The sequence below is a fragment of the Geotrypetes seraphini genome, chromosome 8 (assembly GCF_902459505.1).
Source record: "Geotrypetes seraphini chromosome 8, aGeoSer1.1, whole genome shotgun sequence".
In the NCBI taxonomy this organism is placed as follows: domain Eukaryota; kingdom Metazoa; phylum Chordata; class Amphibia; order Gymnophiona; family Dermophiidae; genus Geotrypetes; species Geotrypetes seraphini.
The window spans coordinates 154,321,052-154,343,629 of record NC_047091.1 but is presented as its reverse complement, the minus strand read 5'-3'; the positions used below and the strand labels follow the sequence as shown (position 1 = coordinate 154,343,629).

Genomic DNA, 22,578 nt, shown 5'->3' with positions numbered 1-22,578 from the left:
CAACTCCCTCATCTTAGCAGGGAATATTTGCACTGGGTTCTTCTTTTTTTTTTTTTTTTTTGTAGGTTTACAAATAAAAGCAAATTGTAAATAACAGAGCTATTGTTAATATCAGTTGCGTTCAACTGCATATTCCTTGAAGAAACTGAACTATGGCTTTAGTTTAATGTTTAAAATCCCATGGCAAGTACTACCTTCTATGATAGAACTAAATTCAGCACCTACAATGATTTGAACAGTGGAGACTACACAAACCCATATAGGATTCCAAGTCATTCATGTATGACCAATTTTGACTCGAATGGTTAAGGGTTTGGTTTGGAGGTTTTTTTGTTTTTTTTAGGACTGACTATATTTAAATATTTATAAACTCAGTGCAGAGACTGAGGTTGAATAAAGATATGATGAACATATTACCGATGGAGGTCTGCCTTTCTTGTACATAGTACAACCATCAAAAAAGCTCAGTTCAACTTTTTTTTTTATTATGGGGGGAACTAAACACACACATACTCCTTTTCATCAACTAAACTTTTCCCTCTGTTGTAGCAGAATTCTTACCCTGCAGCCACGAATGTTCACCAAAAGCCATTTTTGTAAATGGTTAATGCACAGCTTGTGTCTCCTCCCCCAGGAGCAGCAAAACTAAGGCACATCGCAGCCACATGCAGCTGGAAAAATGCATAGCTTCCTGCTGGAATCAAAAGCAACTTGGTTTAATTTGCACCTTTTAAGTTTCTCTACAAACTACCCCTGAATTGTCCACATCCTAACAAGTTTTTATAAAACAAGGCAGATTTCACACATAGTAAAACTGTTTGAATATTCATTTCATCGGCAGAAAAAGCTGAACATATTTAGGTACATGATCTGCAGTGCAAATTTCATATTACATTATCTGCTTTTCTAGGGCCATTTCATGTCAGTGGCTTTTTACAAAGGCTCACAGGAATTGCCAGATTTCACTTATTTTCAAGTCTAAAAATCAGTGTCAGGACCAGCCACATCAAAATTATAGTCAAGATGAGCAGCCCTATTCTTGTCTTACTGTTTAACATTGCAGATAAGCCACATTCAGATACAATATTCAACATTAAAAATAGCAGAAAGAGAAACTTCAGCAAAATAACTGCTACTGAACCACACCACCAAATACAAGAAAATGGGTCTCCAAAAAAAAAGAAGAGAGAGTGTTCAAATGCATTTAGCAGACCTTTTGTTTAGAATACAAATAAATCCACTCTGCAATAGTGGAATCTCTTCTTAAATTTCTTTTTTTACAAAATTGAGACTACTGCCCCTCCCCATCCTTTTTCTCCCACCCCAAGAAATATTTGACAGTCACCAGCCTATGCTCAAAAATACTATTTAAATATGGCCAATGGCAGATTTTCCCACTTCTTTTCCATTTGGGATGTGTTTTGCATTCTTGCCACATGTGCAAAGAGAAAGTCACAAAAAGTCTGGGCAACTGAACTGGAGTGAACTGAAAAGCACCAATGCCCGTCAGCTAGGCCACCTGATACTTTTACTGTAAAATAAATCCAGGGTTGGGTGGAAGACGAGGTGGAGGTCTTTGAGGCAATGCTGGAGGGTACTGTGACACAAACGGGCTCGGATAGGCCGACTGTGGAGCTTGACTCGCAGACTGAATCCCAACACGAGGGGGGAGAGGTGGGTACGGGGAAGCTGCATATGGTAAGTTTGCAGTTGTGAATGGAGTCGGATATGCTAGTGGTTGAACAGAAGGAGGTGGTGGAGGCGGCACCCTACGAGGCACAACGGATAGAGGTGTACTTGAATCAGAAGGGAAGGCAGGCTGAGTTGCTGGAGTGATCTCAGGCAACCGTGATGGCACAGGCAGCTGACCTTGTGGCAGTCTCTGGCCCTTCATCACTATTTCTTGAAGTTTCTCTATTTTTACACGCCGCAAGTGAGCCAGCTTGCGTTTGCTCTGATATTCATCTATAAAGGAATCCAGGGCTATCTCTCCATTGAGAAACGTTTCTGCCATATTCTAGATAAAAAATAAAAAAAAATTATAAGCATGCCTTTTAGAACACACCATATAAGATTTAACATACATGCCTTTTAGATTTTACCATAAAATTAGAGGCTACATTGTAACAATAAGACAGACAAAGATGTCAAAATACAAAACTAGGACTCTTGACCCTGTGATATAGCCAGGACAGATTTGCTGATCTCGAGTCCAAAGCAATGGGGGTCACGGCAACACCCTTTCCTTCATCTCTCGCTTTTATCCAGGTCATTTGTAACTGCTGAAGAATTGGCATTTCAGTGTCATGCTGTTAACCAGGAGGCCTTAGAAAGACTGCTTCTGCCCTCTACTACTTACTGAATGCGATTCAAACACAACTGTAGACAATTCCAGTTCATTGCTGCAAGCCTTAGATTGTGAACATACGTTACATATAGAGAATTATGGTTTGGGATAGGGTTTCAGCCAATCCCCCACTTTCAATTTTAGATGTTTGAGTAGTGTAATTGATTTTATTAATCTGTGTATTCCTGCCAATTAGATCACTTGAATAGGCTATTTGCTAAAGGCACCAAATACTGTATGCAAATGTACATTTATAATAAAGTTACACCACTAGTCCTAGGCATCAGTACAAAAATGGTAGAATTATATGCAAAGCCCACAGTTATGTACAGTATAAACAATATACCTCTGTTTCTTCCTCAATCTTAGCTCCCTCTGCCTGAAGAAGAGCCAAAAGTGTTTCAAGAGAGGCATTGCTGGACTGCTGATCTGCAGAAATATTAAAGAATAAATATGAACTTTACACACTTGTGTGGGTTACATTTCAGGACATATAAACAAACACTGCATTACACCTAACATTACAGATCATTCACATACCAAGAAAAAAAAAATACCAACTACAGCAATTTTTTTTAATTTTGTCATTGTGAGGCTCACATCTAGCATCCCAGACTATTACCTAGCTTTGTCTTCTTTATCTGATATGCGTCAAACAAAGCCTGCAGTTCTTGGTATTTCTGGGTGACTACAGCTTTCAGACTATCCAGCTGTGGCTGATAGAGAAGATTTTCTTCTGCAATACTGCGGTTGTTTGCAAGAATCATTTCTTTGCTGAGCTGCAGACACTGAACCTAAAATGTGAACAAAGAAAACCATCCAAGTTATAAGTATTCACCAAGTATGCCATGTTTAGCATAGGGATGGGAATCATAAGTGAATCCATACACTCTTGCCAGGTATTACTCCTGATGAAAGTTTGCTTATTTCTCGGGAAAGAAAACCAAACTCATCAGGAATAAGAAACCTGGGAAGGGTGCATCCCCTGGGCAATGTGGAAAAGAAAAAAATAAACCATCAAGAGTAACAAACCCAGGTTTTCTTGGAGCACTCTCAATGCTAATAAAAGGAGCATGGAAGGGAAACTCTTCCAGATTTGCTACTCTTGATGAAAGTTTTTTTTCCTTTCCTGAGTGTGCACTCAATGCAAACTTGGGAAGAATACACACTGGGTTTATCTATATGGTAAGATGCATAGTACACTCCATAAACCCAAGATGAGTGTATACAAAACAATTTTCATTAGTATCAAATGTACACTCAAAAAACCCCCAACCATCAGGGTAAAAGAAAAAAAGCCCTCATTAGCACTGAGCATGCGCTCAAAAAAAATCAATCAGGGTAAAAGAAAAATAAACCTTATTAGCACCAAGTGCTCAAAAAATACCCCAATCAAGGTATGCACTCAGCTCAGGTTTGTTACCCTGGATTGGTTTGTTTTTCAGTGCACACACAAACTCAAATTGCTCAACCAATGAGCACGCACTGAGTGTACACTCATTTGTTGAGCAGTTTGAGTTTGTGCTCTGCTTCCAGGTTACTCAAAGAACTATTTTGCTTTTCCTTTGGCACACTCATTGAGTAAACTCATCCCAGTTATGTTACACCTGATAGTTGGTGGGGGGGTCCCTCTCTCAAGTATGCACACACAGTCAATGCACTTCCCCAGGTTTGCTATTACTTAGAAGCCATTACAAGAGTGTGCACTTTCCCTTACGTTATCTTCAAGTGCACACATCGGTTGAAAGTTCTTTTCTCTTGGAAAGTAAAGAAATCATTGAGTACACGCTTAATGACTGACTGACCAATCAAGTAAGCACATTAAGTAAACCATGCTTTGTACAGGAGTAGAATGAGATTACAGCCCTGTCTTTCTCCATTCATGATCATGTGATAAGATTGTTACCGGTATCTGCAAGTACAATGGTTGCCTATGAGAGCTAGAGTGTTGTTTAAAATTTGCATGCGTTCTGCATGGGTTAGCCCCATTCTATTTGGTTGAGTAGTTTGAGTTTGTGCTCTGCTGCCAGGTTACTCAAAGAACTAATTATTTTGCTTTTCCTTCGATTCAGAGTTAAGTCATTGTTATATAAAGAAGCTACTTGCTTAAGCAGTGCAGTTCTGGTTTCCTATTCTCTCTCAATATCTTATTTAGTTTCTAAGATATCCGGTAAAAACAGATCTGTTTGATAACATTTATTGTACATCCAGTATATTCAGTTTTTTATTTTTTTTGTATATTCCCAATGTTCAAATCGGTTATTTTTTTGTAAAGTGCTCAGAACTTTGTGATTGTTGTGGTATATAAATTATTACTACTACTACTTATTGATGTACTATTCTAGATTCACTTTCATTTAATCAGGATGGAACATACAGCTTAAGACGTGTTTGTTCTGATGAGTCAAGTCAAATCTCTTTCATTTGAAAGGAAACTCTGCAATGAGAGGGCATAGGATGAAGTTAAGCGGTGATAGGTTCCGGAGTAATCTAAGGAAATACTTTTTAACAGAAAGGGTGGTATATGCATGGAACAGTCTCCCAGAAGAGGTGGTGGAGACAGAAACTGTGTCTGAATTCAAAAGGCCTGGGATAGGCATGTGGGATCTCTCAGAAAGTGAAAGAGATAATAGTTACTGCAGATGGGCAGCTCTATGACCTCACAATGCAGGTGCATAGAGCCTTAGCCTATAGGAAGAGGAGATGCAAATGTTAAGAGCCTTAGCCAATAGAGAGAATGGTTACTAGTTAGAGTGCTAACTAACATGCTTTTGTAGTGGCTTATATTATCTTCAGGGCCTGACACTTTATCCTCCTTCTGCCATACAGATTACCCTGTATGAGATGACTGTGTTCTTACCTAGGATTGCACTTGATTTGTGAGCCTGCCAGGACAGACAGGGAAAAATGCTCAAACACCTGCATGTAAAAACCATTTATATACCACCTATCAATTGAGGTTATCTAAATAACTAATAAACTGGAGATACTATGGGGGATTTGTTGGGGGGGACAGAGAGAGTGGGTCTCTCTCCTGCTGTGGGGAGGGGGTGTAGAGTTGGGGGCACTGAGGGAGTTGTTGGGGTGGAAGATTGGGCGATGGCAGGAAACAGTGGGTATCTCTCCCACTGCAGGGGGGGGGGGGGCGCATGGTTGGTATAGAGTCAGAGGCATGGGGGAGTTGTCAGGGGGGTTGGATGATGGCGAGAGAGAGAGTAGGCAGGAAGCATTTCAATCTAGAGAGTTGCGCGGGGACAGAAATCAAACCTGTCCCTGGTAAAATCAAACCCGTCCCCACTAGGAGTCAAACCTTGCTGGAATCAAATCTGTCCCCGCCCATCCCTATAAACTTCAGAAGTAGTTATTTCATTTAATTATGCTACTGAATTAAAGGTGTGGAGCCTGACACTAAATCTAAAGGGTTGGGGCATGGTATTGTTTTACCTTTTTCTTTTTTTAATTTTATTAAAGAGACCAGAGTCCCAATGACAATTTCAGCGGGAGAGGGCACACTACAATCGTACAGGGGATCAGGTAGAAGGCAAGCACATGCTCTCAACAATCCAGCTACAGCTCACCCCCCCCCCCCCCCCAGACCAGCCAGTGTGAAAGAAAAGGGACCAGAGGGAGAAAGGAGGTGACAAGGTGACCCTTGAAAGGCAGATGCTGAGGTACTTTTCCCGCCAAAGGCCAAACTGCCGCTCCAATTCAAAACGGAGCTGCAAGAAGCACCATGCAATGTCTGAACATTTCCTTTTATTTCCTTTTATTTTTTTTTAAACTTGGTGACACGGGCATACCAAGGGGTAAAGTGAAATGGTGCAGAGGAGACCACAGTTCTCAAAAGACCATGATGACAGTGGGAGCATCCCCTTCTTGAACAAAAATGTTCTGTGGCAGAGCAAGAAACAAACCAACATGGAGAGGGTACAGAAAACAAAAAGGAATACTTATTAGAAGTAGAATGAGCTTCAAAGCACACTGTTGGCTGCTTTTCCTCATTCAAATGCCCCAGCCTACTGTACACACACTGGGATTACCAAATTTTCTTTTCTTTTTTTTAAGTGAAGAGAGAGGAAGGAGGGCAGAGCCATGGTAGAAAGGGTACAGTAATAGGCACCCAGTCAGCCTAGTCTCCTCATTCAACTGAGTTAGCATAGCCAAAACAAGAGCCCAGGCAAGTCACACTAGCAATTGCTAGCAGGAGCCAAAGATGAGACCAGGAACAGAGAAGAGATCACCCATCTGTCTGCAGAGTACCAGTGAGCAGACCATCATATGTATTACAGAGCTCAGCTTTGTGTTCTCTATCTCTACCTGCTGGTAGATGGACTTAACCCACTCGTCTCTGGATTCATCTGCTGCTGATGACAAGGAAGTAGTAGTAGTAGTGCTACTACAGCAATATGTATCAAGAACCAGGCTTCTTCTCAAGGTTGGAGGAAGCTTGTGCAGTTTTGTAATGTCTCATTCTACTCCTATACCTACCTTCCTAATTAACTAAACAACCAACCAAGCTAGTTGAGTGCACACTCAATGGTTGGTTAACAACATAAGAATAGCCTTACTGGGTCAGACCAATGGTCCATCAAGCCCAGTAGCCCGTCCTCATGGTGGCCAAACCAGGTCACTAGTACCTGGCCAAAACCCAAAAAGAGTAGCAACATTCCATACTACTGATCCAGGGCAAGCAGTGGCTTCCCCCAAGCCTGTCTCAACAAGACTATGGACTTTTCCTCCAAAAATTGTCCACACCAGCTACGTTATCCACTCTTACTACAACCTCTGGCAATGCGTTCCAGAGCTTAACTATTCTGAGTGAAAAAATATTTCCTCCTATTGGTTTTAAAAGTATTTCTCTGTAACTTCATCAAGTGTCCCCTAGTCTTTGCAATTTTTGACAGAGTGAAAAATCGATCCACTTGTACCCGTTCTACTCCACTCAGGCTTTTGTACACTTCAATCATATCTCTCTCAGCCTTCTCTTTTCCAAGCTGAAGAGCCCTAACCATTTTAGTGTTTCCTCATACGAGAGGAGTTCCATCCTCTTTATCGTCTTCTTTGAACTTTTTCTAGTGCTGCTATATCTTTCTTGAGATAAGGAGACAGAATTGAATGCAATATTCCAGGTGAGGTCGTACCATGGAGCGATACAGAGGCATTTAAAATAATTCCTAGCATTATGTTTGCTTTTTTGGCCGCCACCACACATTGGGTGGAAGGTTTCATCGTACTGTCTACAATGACACCCAGATCCTTTTCTTGGGCGATGGCAGGAAACAGTGGATATCTCTCCCACTGCAAGGGGGGGGGGCACGTGGTATAGAGTTGGAGGCATGGGGGAGTTGTCAGGGGGGTTGGACAATGGCGAGAGAGAGAGTAGGCAGGAAGCATTTCAATCTAGAGAGTTGCGCGGGGACAGAAATCAAACCCGTCTCTGGTAGAATCAAACCCGTCCCTGCTAGGAGTCAAACCCATCCTCGCTGGAATCAAATCTGTCCCCGCCCATCCCTATAAACTTCAGAAGTAGTTATTTCATTTAATTATGCTACTGAATTAAAGGTGTTGGTAGAGACCCATTTACAAATAAGCAAAGACACTATTAATTTAGAAATATTAATTGGGAAGAATACATACTTTGTAAACAGGTTTCTACCAGAGCCTCTAATGTAAATAAAAAATATAAATACTCAGCTGATGAGGACCCCCAACTGTCAGCTGAGGACAGTTGAACACCTGATAAATTCCATTGGCAAGTCTCGCAATGAATCAAGCGAATCAGATGTAAGAGCTGATGATGATATGGACGAAGGAGAGGGATATAGTGATGATAGCGAGTCAAGAAATGTCAAGATCACCAGTTCCTTCACAGACTAACTGAAAAAGAGTTTATTGCAAAGATTTCAAGACATTTTATACAATAACTCTTACAGATTAAGCAGCTTTCTGGACCCAAGTTTCAAGGCTACATATGGTGAGGTAACAGATATAATAACTACATTTGTTATACAACAGATCATGAAGATGCAAACACTGAGCATCCCACCAGCAACACTAACTGAACCAGAAAGTACTCCTGTGGTACCTGAACAACTTCACTTGCAGGATACAGATTTACCTCGTTGGCGACAGAAGCGCAGCTTTTGGGAAACAGTTAAAAATACTAATGTGGCTGCCATTAAATCTAGACTTCCATCGATGTCAGACAATAGTGAAATCAGCCTCAGATGCAAGGCAGAGCTTGCATGCTATAAACTTGAAGAACCCTTGGAAACTGATGGTGATGCATTTGCATACTGGCATGACAGACAAGAGAAGCTACCTTTACTAAGCCAGCTTGCTCAGAAGTTTCTATGTTCGCCAGCAACTTCTGTTCCTTCAGAAAGAATATTCTCTGCAGCAGGTCAAATAATTGCTGCTCGGCGAAGTTGTCTGAAGCCAGCCAAAGTTGACAAACTGATATTTCTAAAGAAGAACTGGCAAATGTAATTTATTTAATTCATGTTTCTAACTAATTATAAAGCTATGTTATAGTTTGAATGTTCCTATTTTTGATATTGCCTTGGTTAAATAAAATGTTTAAACTTAAAAAGCTGTGTCATTAACAGTACTCAAAATTGTTTTCGACTCCGCTACTCCACAGCCCTGGATATGATGACATAATACATTTGTGACATCATCACTTCGATGTCTATGCATACACGGATGCCCTCCAGCTGTAGCCCTGAGCCTCCCATTACTGCTGGTGGAGGGGGGCGAGGAGTTGCTAGAGAAGGAGAGGAAGAGATACAAAGATGTCAGCTGATGCTTACAGGACGTGACTCTCTGGTGAGACCTTACATACCTCTGCTCTGAGGCCTCCTAAAGCAGCGGCGGTGGCAGAGCTCTCAACGGCGCTGGGGCTTTCCCTCTGCTTCATCACAGCAGGAGGTTCTGCTACACAGGGGTTTGGGAGGGGGGATAAAAGATGCTGCAGAGGGAAGGCCTGGCCCCAGCGGGGAAGACCGCAAAGCAGCTCATTCAGAGTGCTGCCGCTGCTGCTGTTTTTGGAGGCCTCGGAGCACAGGTATGTCAGTCTCAAAGTGGGAGGGTTAGTGGGGTTTTGCTGCTTAGGGGGATGGGAGGAAGGGATAAAAAGATGCTCCACAAGGGGATGGGTGAGAGGGGAGGAAAGATGCTGCACAGGAAAGAGGAAGAATTGGGCTGGAGGAGAGAAAGAGAGAGATGATGTACATGAAAAAAAAAAAGCGACATCCTCCGAAAATAAGCCCTAATGCATTTTTTGAACCCAAAGTTAATATCTTATTTTCGGGGAAACACGGTAGTTTGGACTGAAAACATTTTTACAATAAAGCCTTTTGGAACACCAATGGCACTTAAGAGTCTAAGGCAAAATTGCAAATATCATGCCTAGTGAAGTCCTGTCATGACTCAAAGGTAAATTAGGACTCCTCCAGCATGGAGCTGTGCTCCTTTGCCTACAGGTATATTTGCAGGGTGGTTCTCACCCCAGCATAACACAATGGCTGAAAAGGACTCTTTAGATCCACCTTCATTCTAGTACAAAGCCAGAGATCCACTGGACCTTTAGCTCTCTCCTTCAATTCTTTAGTCCTTCACTCACATTCTTCCCAGCAGGGTAATACATTGAAACAAAGTCACTTAACTGTACCGGGTATTCTCCCAAGGTTAGCAGGCCAAATATTCTCACAGCTAAGTGACATTATCTTATGGAGTCTGGCGTGGACACTTGCTAGCAAGGTGTTTGTAGAAGTTTCTAACAGCGCCGCACTGCTCATGCCTTCCCGCCTAACATGCGAATGCAGGTACCTCAATCCTACAACAGCTTAAAGAATATAACTGCTGTCCTCGCAGAACACCTGCTACGGGTAAGTAACACTGCTTTCTTGAAGGACAAGCAGTCCTTCATATTCTCACTGCTGGGAATCCTTAGCTACCAGACTCACCGAAAACCAGACTAGGACAATAGGTACTCAAAATGCCAAAGCCTGAACAGCCAGTTGCGGGGTGGGGGTGAAGTTGGATTCTAGACATCAAATAAATTCTGTAGGACTGAATAGCATCGGGAATTTTGCTCTAGGTAGTACTGGGATACAAATGTGTGAACAGATAACCACACTGCAGCCTTACATCTCTCTTCTATGGAAGCTGATCTCAAATGTGCTCCCAACGTCTCCATAGCTCTGATATTATAAGCCTTGACATCACCTAGTCCAGCCTGGATATAAGTAAAGGAGATGCAACCTGCTAGCCAATTAGAAATTCTGTGTTTGCCGATGGCCAGGGCTGTGGAGTCGGAGTTGAGGAGTCGGAGTCGGAGGAAATTTCGGGTACCTGGAGTCGGAGTCAGAAGTACAAAAAACTGAGGAGTCGGAGTCGGAACATTTATCTACTGACTCCATTTTTGAACTTGGCATACCAATCACGAGCGATTCTTTCAGCTATAGCACCCACTATATACACAGCACAAATGTTGCGAGCAGCTTCTGCGGCCTTAGAACCTTGATTAAAAAGCAAAAAGAAGGTGGTGTCAAAAATGCTCATTTCTCTCAACTTGACATTCCATTTTAACGATCTGAAAATTAACCAGTGCTGTGGAGTCGGAGTCGAGGAGTTGGAGGAAATTTCGGGTACATGGAGTCGGAGTCTGAAGTGCAAAAAACTGAGGAGTCGGAGTCGGAACATTTATCTACCGACTCCACAGCCCTGATGATGGCTACCCCGAACTGATTTAGATCAAAAGAAAAAAACAAACAAACTAGGTGAACTATCAAAGGGCTTTATTTAGTCTGCTCCAGATAGAAGGCTAAGACATGCTTGCAATCTAAAGTATGCAGTACACTTTCGCCAGAATGAGTATGAGATTTCAGGAAAAATGTTGGCAGAATAATTAACTGGTTAAGTTGGAACTCAAGTACAGTATATTTATTTATTTAAAAATTTCCTATCTTATTTGACAGTTGCAATCAAGTTTCAACTAAATAAATAATATGGCTCAATGAATATTTCAAAACATGACTTATCTGTACTTGGGACATATAGATTTCTTCTGTCATCAATTCAAAGGCCGTACTCAACTTTATTAATTCAAAAATATAAGGAGCTATGTGGTCCCACCGATGGTGGTCAGCAATTCGCTATTCAAGCTGCTACAGGGCTTAAGATACCCCATGAAATTATTCCTGTGACTTGGAAGTATTGAAATGTGGATGTAAGCATTAAATTTCAGAGAGCATAGCCAATCTGTTTACTGAAGCAAGGAAAGGAAGGTGGCAAGGGAAAAATCTGTTTAGGGTACTTAGGTCTAGAATGGGATGAAACCCCCCACCCCCACCCCGTTTTCTTGGGCACAAGAAAGTACCTTGAGTAAAATCCCTTCCTTTTTCCCCTAGTGGCATGGGTTTGACCACATTGGCCTATAGAAAAGTAGAGATTTCCTAAACCAGTATCTGCTTGTGCAGAGACCTCTGATCTCAGTGGGCAATTTGGTGGTCTTCAATGCCAATTCAGGGCATAAACAAGACGGATTATTTGAAGAATCCACCAGTCAGAGGTTACCTGGAGCCAACTTTGATGGAAAAAATTCAGCTCCCCCCACCAGTTGGTAGGCCATCTGGGATGGTTACTTGACTGAAGTTATGCTCTCTTGGAGCCAGACAAAACCTTGTCCTCTGCTTTGACTTGGGAGCAGACTGGGACTTCTGCTGACAGGGATAGCAGGGCCAGGAATGTCAAGGTTGGGACTACTGGGCAGAGCAGGATGGAGGTAAATACCTACACCTTTGAGAGTAATAGGATTGCTTCCTAATCCCACTTGAAAACCTCTTAGTAGGAGGAAGCTATAGCTGATGGCTGTCAAAACAAGGACTAGACAGTGTGCGCTTCTTTAGGAGTTCAGCGACCTCCACCTTATCCAGTATGGACACCAACCTCTCTTGAACTAGAGGCCAACCAAATTTTGATTTTGGGTTCGAAACTGACAGAGTGCATTTGGTGGAAGACAAAATGTGTGCTTTGTCCCGTCTCCCTCCCTCCCCTCTGAACAGGAGTTGCCTGCCACCCTGCCCACTTGTAGGTGCTCTCCTTGGCCTATCTTACAATTCCTGGCAGTCTAGGGATATAGTCAGGGTAGGAATAATTCCTAGGCATTCCTGCTGGCTCTGCTCTCAAAATGGCTGAAATTACCTCTAATGGCAATCTCACTGCAAGAGGTCACAGCAGCCATTTTGACACTAGAGCTGACATGGGCAAGAGTAATCGGGGATCACTCCTGCCCCAACTACACCATAAGAGATTGTAAGGTAGGCTGAGGGGTTGGAGGGAGCTACTCTTTGCAGTGTATGAGGTTATGATCTTGCATAGTAGTTTATTCGGTAAATAGAGTGCTCCAAATAAATTCCTGCTAATTATTTTGTCAAAATCATTTAAATCTGTAAATTTGGGATGAGCTGCTTAGGAACTAGCCTATCTGTGAAGATATGACATCAGCGTCACTTCAGATGTGGTGCAAAGTCAGTCATTATAAAAGTACTGTGGCTTTTAGTTTCATTAGCTGAGGTTCGTGTGTGGAGGCTATTTATCTTAGCGGTAAAAACATTGTCTTTCAATATTTCTTGCTAGTATACTATTTGGGAAATTCTAAAGAATTTCCAACTCTGTTGGGTATGTTCAAGATACAATGTTTTAATCAAACTTGTGGCATGCAGAAGCTAGATTCTATGAGAAAAGAATCTGCAGTGTTTGTTTTCAAGCACAAGTACTAGTATTAGTAGAGAAATTATATTACAATGAAATGAAGTTTATACATTAGAAAATATTTTGAGAAATGTATTGCTCGATTGCTTTGCAAAATTACATATAGTCCCCATGTTCAGTAACATTTTTTTTTTTATTCTGGATTGTGGATCAGGCTGGTATGATGTCCACAGAATAGTCCAGTGTCTGGACTTCCTTTAACCTACACTTCTCCCTCCGTATTCACAGTTTCAATAATCGCGGTTTTGATTATTCATGGTTTTTAGCTTGCTGGCTCCCCCCCCCCCCCCAAATTACATCAGCTTGCATAGAGAAAATTGTTGATTCCAATCATTTACAGAGAAAATCGCTGATTGAAAATGATAGGAGGCTTGCGCCAGAAGACGGACTGGAAGCCCTGAATATGTATACCCTAGAGGAAAGGAGAGACAGGGGAGATATGATTCAGACGTTCAAATACTTGAAGGGTATTAACGTAGAACAAAATCTTTTCCAGAGAAAGGAAAATGGTAAAACCAGAGGACATAATTTGAGGTTGAGGGGTGGTAGATTCAAAGGCAATGTTAGGAAATTCTACTTTACGGAGAGGGTGATGGATGCCTGGAATGCGCTCCCGAGAGAGGTGGTGGAGAGTAAAACTGTGACTGAGTTCAAAGAAGCGTGGGATGAACACAGAGGATCTAGAATCAGAAAATAATATTAAAAATTGAACTAAGGCCAGTACTGGGCAGACTTGCACGGTCTGTGTCTGTATAAGGCCGTTTGGTGGAGGATGGGCTGGGGAGGGCTTCAATGGCTGGGAGGGTGTAGATGGGCTGGAGTAGGATTTAACGGAGATTTCGGCAGTTGGAATCCAAGCACAGTACCGGGTAGAGCTTTGGATTCTTGCCCAGAAATAGCTAAGAAGAAAAAAATTTTAAAGAAAATTTAAATTGAATCAAGTTGGGCAGACTGGATGGACCATTCGGGTCTTTATCTGCTGTCATCTACTATGTTACTATGTGTTTTGCCTCTCCTTCAGGAACAGGCCAGGTCTCCCACCATATTATTCGCGATTTCACTATATTCACAATGGTTTTAATAGAAAACAGTGAATAACATATGAAAAAGTTATTTGTGATTTTTCTGTATTCACGGATCTGTTAATCCCCTATCACAGCAAATACAGAGGGAGAAGTGTATTTCAGTAAGAGCCTATATCAGTGTACTTCAACCTTTTTACACCTATGGACCGGCGGAAATAAAGTAATTATTTTGTGGACCGGCAAACTACTAAGACTGAAATTGGAAAAAAAAAAAACATTTCCGCCCCGTCTCCGCGAGCTCGGTCCCCGCAAACCATCTGATCCCATCCGCACAAGCTTCAGTTATGATTTTATATTGAACGTATTTTATTAAAGTATAAAAAGAAACAATATTCTGTACAATTGTCATTTTATAAATACAAATATACAGAGCAAGGACTAATAAAACCCCTGTCTCCCCTCCCCTTCACATATCAAGAAAACTGAATAAGCCAAATTATTACAGAATGCTACACAGAAATATCATGCTAACAGAGTACTGCAGTCACACATGACAGGAATAGTGTTAGGAGAGTGCAACTAGGGCAACTGACCCCTGGTCAGAGAGAGCTTTAAGCCAGCTGGAAGCTAAAGAAGCACTGCCTGGGCTTTGCAGTCCCCAGTTATGTCTCTAGCAGGATATATTAGTTCAAATCTGATATATTCTAATGACAAAATAGAAATAAAATTATTTTTTCTACCTTTATTGTCTGCCTATTTTGTTCATGTTTATCGCAGTTTCTGCTTTCTTCTGTCTTCTTAATTTTCTTTCCAAAGTCTTCAGTCTATCTGCCACTTCTGTCCTTTCCTATCTTCTACCTATTACTCCAATATCCAGAACCTCCTTTTTCTTGTTACTGCATCCACCCCGTATCCAGCATCTCCCACCTACTCAGTCAAGTCTGCTTTTTTCCTCCATCCTATAAACTCCATGTCCAGCATCTTCCTGTGTCTTTTTTCTTTCCGTTGCTGAGCCAGCCAGCCAACCCACCATCTTCCCCCATCCCATTCCAGTACTTCCCCTCTTTTCCCCATCTTAATCCAGCAGATACCTTCCATCATCCTACTCCCTCCATTCCTTATTCAGCATCTTCTCCTTGTCTACCTATTCCCCCTTCACCATGTCCAGCACATCCCTTCTGTCTCCCTACTCCCTCTACCTATGTCCAACATCTTACTTCTGTCTTCATACTCCACCCTCGTGTTCAGCATTTTCCATGTCTCTCTGCCCCCTGCAAGGTCCAGCATCTGTCTTTGTGTCCCTATTCTTCCAACTCCCACCTAGTTCTAATAACTATCCTCCCCCAAGGGGATTCTCCATCTCCCTTCTGTCACACCAACACCCCCCCCCCCTCCCGGGTCTACCATCCCCTTCCCACAACACGTATATCACATTTTTCCCTCTCCTCATAATCCAGCATCTCTCATTCCCTTCTTTGGCTGCTGGCCCCGATCCACTCTTCCAGCATTCGATTGCTATCAGCCCTGCCTTCGACCCTGGTCCTGCTAAACTGGGCAGGACCCCCTATGCCCTGGCATCTCTTCCTGAGTCCCTCCCTCTCTCTCCTCCATGCCCTGACATAGAGCATATTCAATTCCTGTAGCACTAGACTCTGAAACCAATTGAACATGAAGTTAATCTAATGCTGCATCCTCATCCATCAGGTTTCTAGGTACTATCAAGGAGTAGTGGAATGACCTGACAGGTAGGCCTGCTGCCCCACACGCAAACTCTTTACCTGCTGCTGGCAAGGATCTGGCTGTATTTGTCAGAGGGGGATCTGCCCAAAGTTCGACCCTTTCCTTTGATCTGCACATATGTAATGAGCCATTGCATTAACAAAAAAAGTGAGGGCACAGATTAAAGCTCCCCAGGGGTTAAAAACAAATCCAAGAATCTGAAAAGATCAGTGAAACAAACGGTTGTTTATGCATCTGCACTGGTAGCAAAGAATGTGCCTGCTGGCCCTCCCAAATTCAAGTCAAGAGTTTTTTGAAGGGTCTCCTGCCGCTCTGCTGCTGTTTTCTCTATAGCTCTAGCGTGAACCTTTTTGTTGAGATATCAGCTGTTAAATTTCAGTTCAGAATTTTGTCTTGCTGGGCACAGCAGCATTCTCAAAAGCTGCCGGCGGCTGCCCTGAAATTTTCTCTCTGCCACAACTTCTGGTTTCCAACAAGGCAGATCGCCACAGAGGGAAAGCTTCAGGGCAGCCGCCAGCAGCATGTGAGAATGGCTGCCATGTCGGGACCCTGCTGAAAAGTAACAGATCAGGAAGCGAGGGAGATAGAGAGAAGGGAAATTCAGACGCAGGGCCCAGGGTAGCTGCCCTCTTTACTCCCCCCCTAATGCCAGCTCTGGAGCCCCCTTAACAATTTCAGGCTCTAGGCACTTGCCTCCTGGGCCTACCCTTTAATCTGGCCCTAGCAGCAATAACAAATCTGGCCCTAGCAGCAATAACAAAGACCAAACCTACCCTACCTTCAGTTGTGGTCCAGCTAAATCAGATGGCAAGAACTAAGACAGAAACCGCGGGACCTTTCCTCTTGCCTGCATTGCTATTCGCTATAAGCTCTGCCCCTAAAAAACAGGAAGTCACTTCAGAGGGGGGCAGGATCAATATCAGCAAAGCCTATAGCGATGCAGGCAAGAGGAAAAGTCCTGGGGATTCTGTCTTTCTTTTTGCTCTTTAATCCAGCCCTGCCAATACCACTACTAGTATACACCCGGCCGCGTCGATCTCGCCAGCCCTGTGCGGACTGGCAGGAATTTTCTGTGGACCGGCACCGGTCCACGGACCAGCAGTTGAAGAACACTGGTCTATATCATACTTGTCTTTAATCAGTTTTATAACTAAATAAAAAATGAGAAACATCTCAATGCTACAGTTTCAGTCAAAACTGAACAAATACAGTTTTCAGTCAGCCTTTATCCTGAATCAGTGGTTCCAGGTAAGAGACATGCAGCCATAAGAGTCTACGTATCCCCACACCCATTATAGAGAGTTGGGCTGCAACATAAAAAAGTATTAAAGCTAAATTAAACTCCTCAATTTTGAAGCTAAAGAGGAACACATTCAAATTGAGGTCAATGCTCTGGCCTACATAGAGGCCTAGCAGAGTAAAAAGAAATTTTAAAAACTGCAAAACCTAGGACAAAAGAAAAAGATACTGAAAAATAAAAACCACAGAGAAAAACAATAGTGCCTTCCCATTTGAGGGTTTCACCTATCATATATGCAAAATCCATGAAGAGAGAGAACACACAGACACTTCTTCTCTACTCTGTGGAAAAACAAAGACTGAGGGACCTGCACTCGCGCACTGGGCAGAAAAGCGCCCACACATGCAGTATGGCACCGCTAGAAACTGCTACACACATCTTGCTAGCAAGCGTCCACTCCGGGCTCCATGACATGATGTCATAAGAACATAAGAATTGCCGCTGCTGGGTCAGACCAGTGGTCTATCCTGCCCAGCAGTCTGCTCACACGGCGGCCCCAAGGTCAAGATCAGTGCTCCAAATGAGTCCAGGCTCACCAGTTTAGCATGAACTTGTCAAACTTTGTCTTGAAACCCTGGAGGTTGTCTTCCCCTATAACAGACTCCGGAAGAGCGTTCCAGTTCTCTACCACTCTCTGGGTTGTAAGAATATGAAGGCCTGCTTGTCCTCGGAAAATACTGCTTTTTCAATAATGAGAGGAAGCAGGTTCTGCGGGACTCTTCTAGGAGGGAACCTGCCTGTCCATTATACTGAAAAAAAAACCATATGGATATACCATCCCTGCTGTTAGGTGGATGAATCCTGTGCAGCTTAAGAGGAATGTTATTCCAGGCTCTCTTAGATGCCAAGCTTTTGTGAAAAGGCCTCTTAATGTGTTACTGGTTTTTGTTGCCTCTACCTCTAGTGGGAGGCCATGCCACATATTCATCTCTCAAGTCCAACTTCCTGGAATTTATCTGGATGTTTATTAAATTCATTTCTTCAAACAAGATCACTGAAGTTTATCAAATTTCTGTAAAGTCAGATGGAAAAGATGCAAATCAATCAAATAGGACAAACCCCCAGCCCTCCCCCTCCACAGTAAGTTTCATGAAGTTGATAATGCAGTTGTGAATCAAGGGACAGGGGAGTAAGCAAAGAAAACCTTATATACAAAGGATTTCTTCTCAAAGAACTGTAAAAGAAAAAGAACTACTAAGTAGTAAAATACTAGTATGTTCCACTTTATAACCAAATTTCATGTTAGTGAAGCAGAACAAAACCACAAACACTATGTGGTTTGCAAGAAGGGTGAGCGCTTCCAAGTATCTGAGCACTACTTTGTTTCAGTCTCAGTTTTCAATAAGAATGAGGGAAAAATAGAAACACTCCATCTAAAAGGAATTTTAAGATTTAACATTAGACCAATGATCTTAAACAGTTTGCTTCTAAAGCAACCATCTGCCCCTAAGAATTCTCTAGAATGAATTCTGTTTCCACTTATTTCAGCAAGACATTGTGCTAACACAATTCTTAACCAATGACTAAGGCTCAGAAGCCAAAGAACATTCTGTGTTCACGGCTGAAGCACCGGGAGCAGGACCACAGAAGACAAACATGAATAGGGATAGAGTAGTGGTAGAGGATTGTGTTTGTGAGGAGCTAGCTAAAATATAAGTAGACAAAGCGATGGGGCCGGGTAGTGTACATCTGAGGGTGCTGAACGAACTTAGGGAAGTTCTGGTGGCTCCACTGACTGACCCTTTCACTGCTTCTCTAAAGTCAGGAGTGTTACCGGAGGACTGGAGAAGGGCAGATGTGTGGTCTCTCTCCACAAAAGTGGAAGTAAGGAAGAAGTAGGGAATTACAGACCAGTAAGTCTGACTTCTGTGGTAAGCAAATTAATGGAAACGCTTTTAAAACAGAGAATGGTCAAGTTTCTGGAATCTAGTGGATTCACTGATCATTTCTTTGACTGGGTGACCAGAGAATTGGATAGAGGGAGTGTGCTAGATATGGTGCATTTAGATTTTAGCAAAATCTTTGAGAGTGTTCCACACATAAGTTTAAGAACATAAGAACTTGCCTCCGCTGGGGCAGACCAGAGGTCCATCCTGCCCAGCGGTCCGCACCCGCGGCGGCCCCCCAGGCCCAATTGCCTGAACAGTGCCCCTGACTAACTTTGTAACTGCCTCTAATCCTCTAATCCTATCCCTATAACCTATCTCTACTCCTATCTATACCCCTCAATCCCTTTGTCCTCCAGGTACCTATCCAAGCCTTCTTTGAAGCCCTGTAACGTGCTCCTGCCTATCATATCCTCCGGCAGCGCGTTCCATGTATCCACCACCCTCTGGGTGAAAAAGAACTTCCTGGCGTTTGTTCTAAACCTTCCCCCTTTCAATTTCTCTGAGTGTCCCCTTGTACTTGTGGTTCCCCATAATTTAATAAATAAACTTGAGTGCCTTGGGATGGGTCCCAAAGTGACAGGCTGGGTCAGAAACTGGTTGCTTGGAAGAGGGTAGTGGTCAATGGAGATCTCTCTGAGGAAAGGAATGTTACCAGTGGTGTGCCTCAAGGTTCTGTTCTTGGTCTCTTCTTTTTAACATTTTTATATGCGATATTACAGAAGGCTGTCAGGTAAGATTTGCCTCTTTGCAGATGAAACCAAAACCTGCAATAGAGTAGATACCCTGGATGGTGTGAATAACACGAAGAAGACCTAGCGAAGCTTGAAGAACAGTCTGAAATTTGGCAGCTAAAATTTAATGCTAAGAAATGCAAGGTCATGCACAGTACAATTTAGGAGGCGAAGAACTTATGTGCACAACAGAAGAGAGGGATTGGGTATGATTGTATACAATGATCTTAAGGAGCTAAACAAGTTGAAAAGGTGACAGCAAAAGCTAGAAGGATGCTCGGGTGCCTAGGAAGAGGTATGGCCAGTAGAAAAATGGAGGTATTGATGCCCCTATATAAGACTCTGGCTATACCTCATTTAGAATATTGTGTACAATTCTGGAGACCACATCTTCAAAAAGATATAAAAAGGAAGGAGCTGGTACAGAGGAAGGCTACTAAAATGGTGCATGTCTTCATCATAAGACGTATGGGGTCAGACTTAAAGATCTCAATATGTATACTTTGGAGGAAAGGCGGGAAAGGGAAACTATGATAGAGACATTTAAATACCTATGTGGTACAAATGCACATGAGTTGAGTCTCTTTCATTCTTTAAGAAAGCTCTGGAATGAGAGGGCATAAGATGAAGTTAAGAGGCGATAGGCTCAGGAGTAAGCTAAGGAAATACTTTTTTACAGAATAGGTAGTATATGTGTGGAACAGTCTCCCAGAAGAGGTAGTGGAGATTATGAAAGAATTCAAAAAAGTGTAGGATAGGCACGTGGGATCTCTTAAGAAATAATGGTTACTGCAGGCGGGCAGACTAGATGGCCATTTGGCTTTTATCTGCCATCATGCTTCTCTGTACGGTTAAGGGTCCTAAAAAACAACTAGACAAGAGGAGAACATGTGTCCTGGCACATTCCACAATTACATCTTCAATAAAAAAGCAGGCCTAGACAAATACTTGACAAAGTGAAGGGTGCAGGATACTGTATAAAGCACAGTTACTTACCGTAACAGGTGTTATCCAGGGACAGCAGGCAGATATTCTCAACATGTGGGTGACGTCACCGACGGAGCCCCCTAGCGGACGTTTTCGCAAGCAGACTTACTTGAAAACCTTCAAGCTTGCGATTGGCGTGCGCGTGCCCTTCCCGTCCAACCTAGGGCATGCGTCTCCTCAGCGTGGTTTCAGTTCAGATAGTTAGCAAAGAAGCCAACCACGGGGAGGTGGGTTGGTTGCGAAAATATCTGCCTGCTGTCCCTGGATAACACCTGTTACGGTAAGTAACTGTGCTTTATCCCAGGACAAGCAGGCAGCATATTTTCAACATGTGGGAGACCTCCAAGCTAACCAGAATGGAATGGAGGGAGAGTTGGTAATTTAGGAGAACAGATTTTGCAAAACGGACTGGCCAAAATGGCCATCACGCCTGGAGAAAGTATCCAGACAGTAGTGCGAGGTAAATGTATGAACCGAGGACCAAGTGGCAGCCTTACAGATTTCCTCAATGGTAGTTGAGCGGAGGAAAGCAACAGACACCGCCATCGCTCTGACCTTGTGACCCGGCAGGGAGAGACCAGCCCAAACGTAACAGAAAGAGATATAAGCAGCCAACCAATTAAAAATGGTCCGCTTAGAAACAGTGTGACCCAAGCGATTAGGATCAAAAGAGATGAAAAGCTGGGGAGCAGAACGATGAGGAGCGCACGCTGACAATCAAGAGAATGCAGAGCCATTTCTCCAGGGTGAGAATGGGGCTTAGGAAAAAACACAGGAAGAACAATGGATTGGTTGATGTGAAACTCAGAAACAACCTGAAGCAAGAACTGAGGATGGGTACGGAGAACCACCTTATCATGATGGAAGACAGTGAAAGATGGGTCCACTACCAAGGCTTGAAGCTCACTGACCCGACAGGCAGAAGTGAGAGCAATAAGAAACACAACTTTCCAAGTAAGATACTTCAAGTGAGCCCGCGCTAGCAGCTCGAACAGGGGTTTCATCAATTGAGCAAGGACCACGTTAGATCCCAAACCACAGGAGGAGGTTTAAGGGGCGGATGAACATGGAAAAGGCCTTTCATGAAGCAGGAAACAACAGGATGAACAGAGATAGGCTTCCCGTCAATCGGCTGATGAAAAGCAGCAATGGCACTAAGGTGGACTCGAACCGAAGAAGACTTGAGTCCAGCGCCAGACAAGTGTAACAGATAATCCAGGACAGCAGATAAGGAGGCAGACAGCGGCTCATGCTGTCGAGTAGCACACCTGGAAGAAAAGCGGGTCCACTTCTGATGGTAACATTGGCGAGTGGACTCCTTCCAAGACGCCTCCAGGACGTCCAGCACAGGATGGGAGAACTGGAACTAGGGCATAAGTCTCGAGGAACCAAGCCGTTAAGTGCAAAGACTGTAGGTTGGGATGAAGAAGAGAACCTCGACTCTGCGTAAGCAGAGAAAGAAAAACAGGCAGAAGAACAGGCTCCCTGAAACTGAGTTGCAACAGAAGGGAGAACCACAGCTGCTAGGGCCACCGAGGAGCTATCAGAATCATGATAGCATGCGAGGACTTGAGCCTGACGAGAGTTTTCAGAATCGGAGGGAATGGAGGGAACGCATACAGAAACAGGTTCGTCCAATCCAGCAGGCAAGCATACGCCTCGAGCCTGAGAGGGGTGTAAACCCTGGAGCAGAAGCGGGGAAACTTGTGATTGAGGGGGGACGCGAACAGATCAACGTCTGGAGTCCCCCAACGAGCAAACACCTGACATAGGGTCAAGGAAT

At 43.2% G+C, this 22,578-nt stretch overlaps 1 protein-coding gene across 3 annotated transcripts in view; it reads right to left on the bottom strand.

Moving 5' to 3' along the window:
* The window catches only part of VPS37B (VPS37B subunit of ESCRT-I), a 40,801-nt gene continuing 18,223 nt past the window's right edge, over positions 1 to 22,578 (bottom strand). For all 3 annotated transcript variants that reach the window (XM_033956821.1, XM_033956819.1, XM_033956820.1), the window contains exons 2-4: positions 2,970 to 3,141; positions 2,694 to 2,776; positions 1 to 2,017 (exon numbers count right to left, since the gene is read on the bottom strand). In XM_033956821.1, coding sequence (XP_033812712.1) covers positions 1,529 to 2,017; positions 2,694 to 2,776; positions 2,970 to 3,114 — 717 coding nt within the window. In that variant the 5' untranslated portion in view covers positions 3,115 to 3,141 and the 3' untranslated portion in view covers positions 1 to 1,528. The remainder of the gene's footprint in view (positions 2,018 to 2,693; positions 2,777 to 2,969; positions 3,142 to 22,578) is intronic.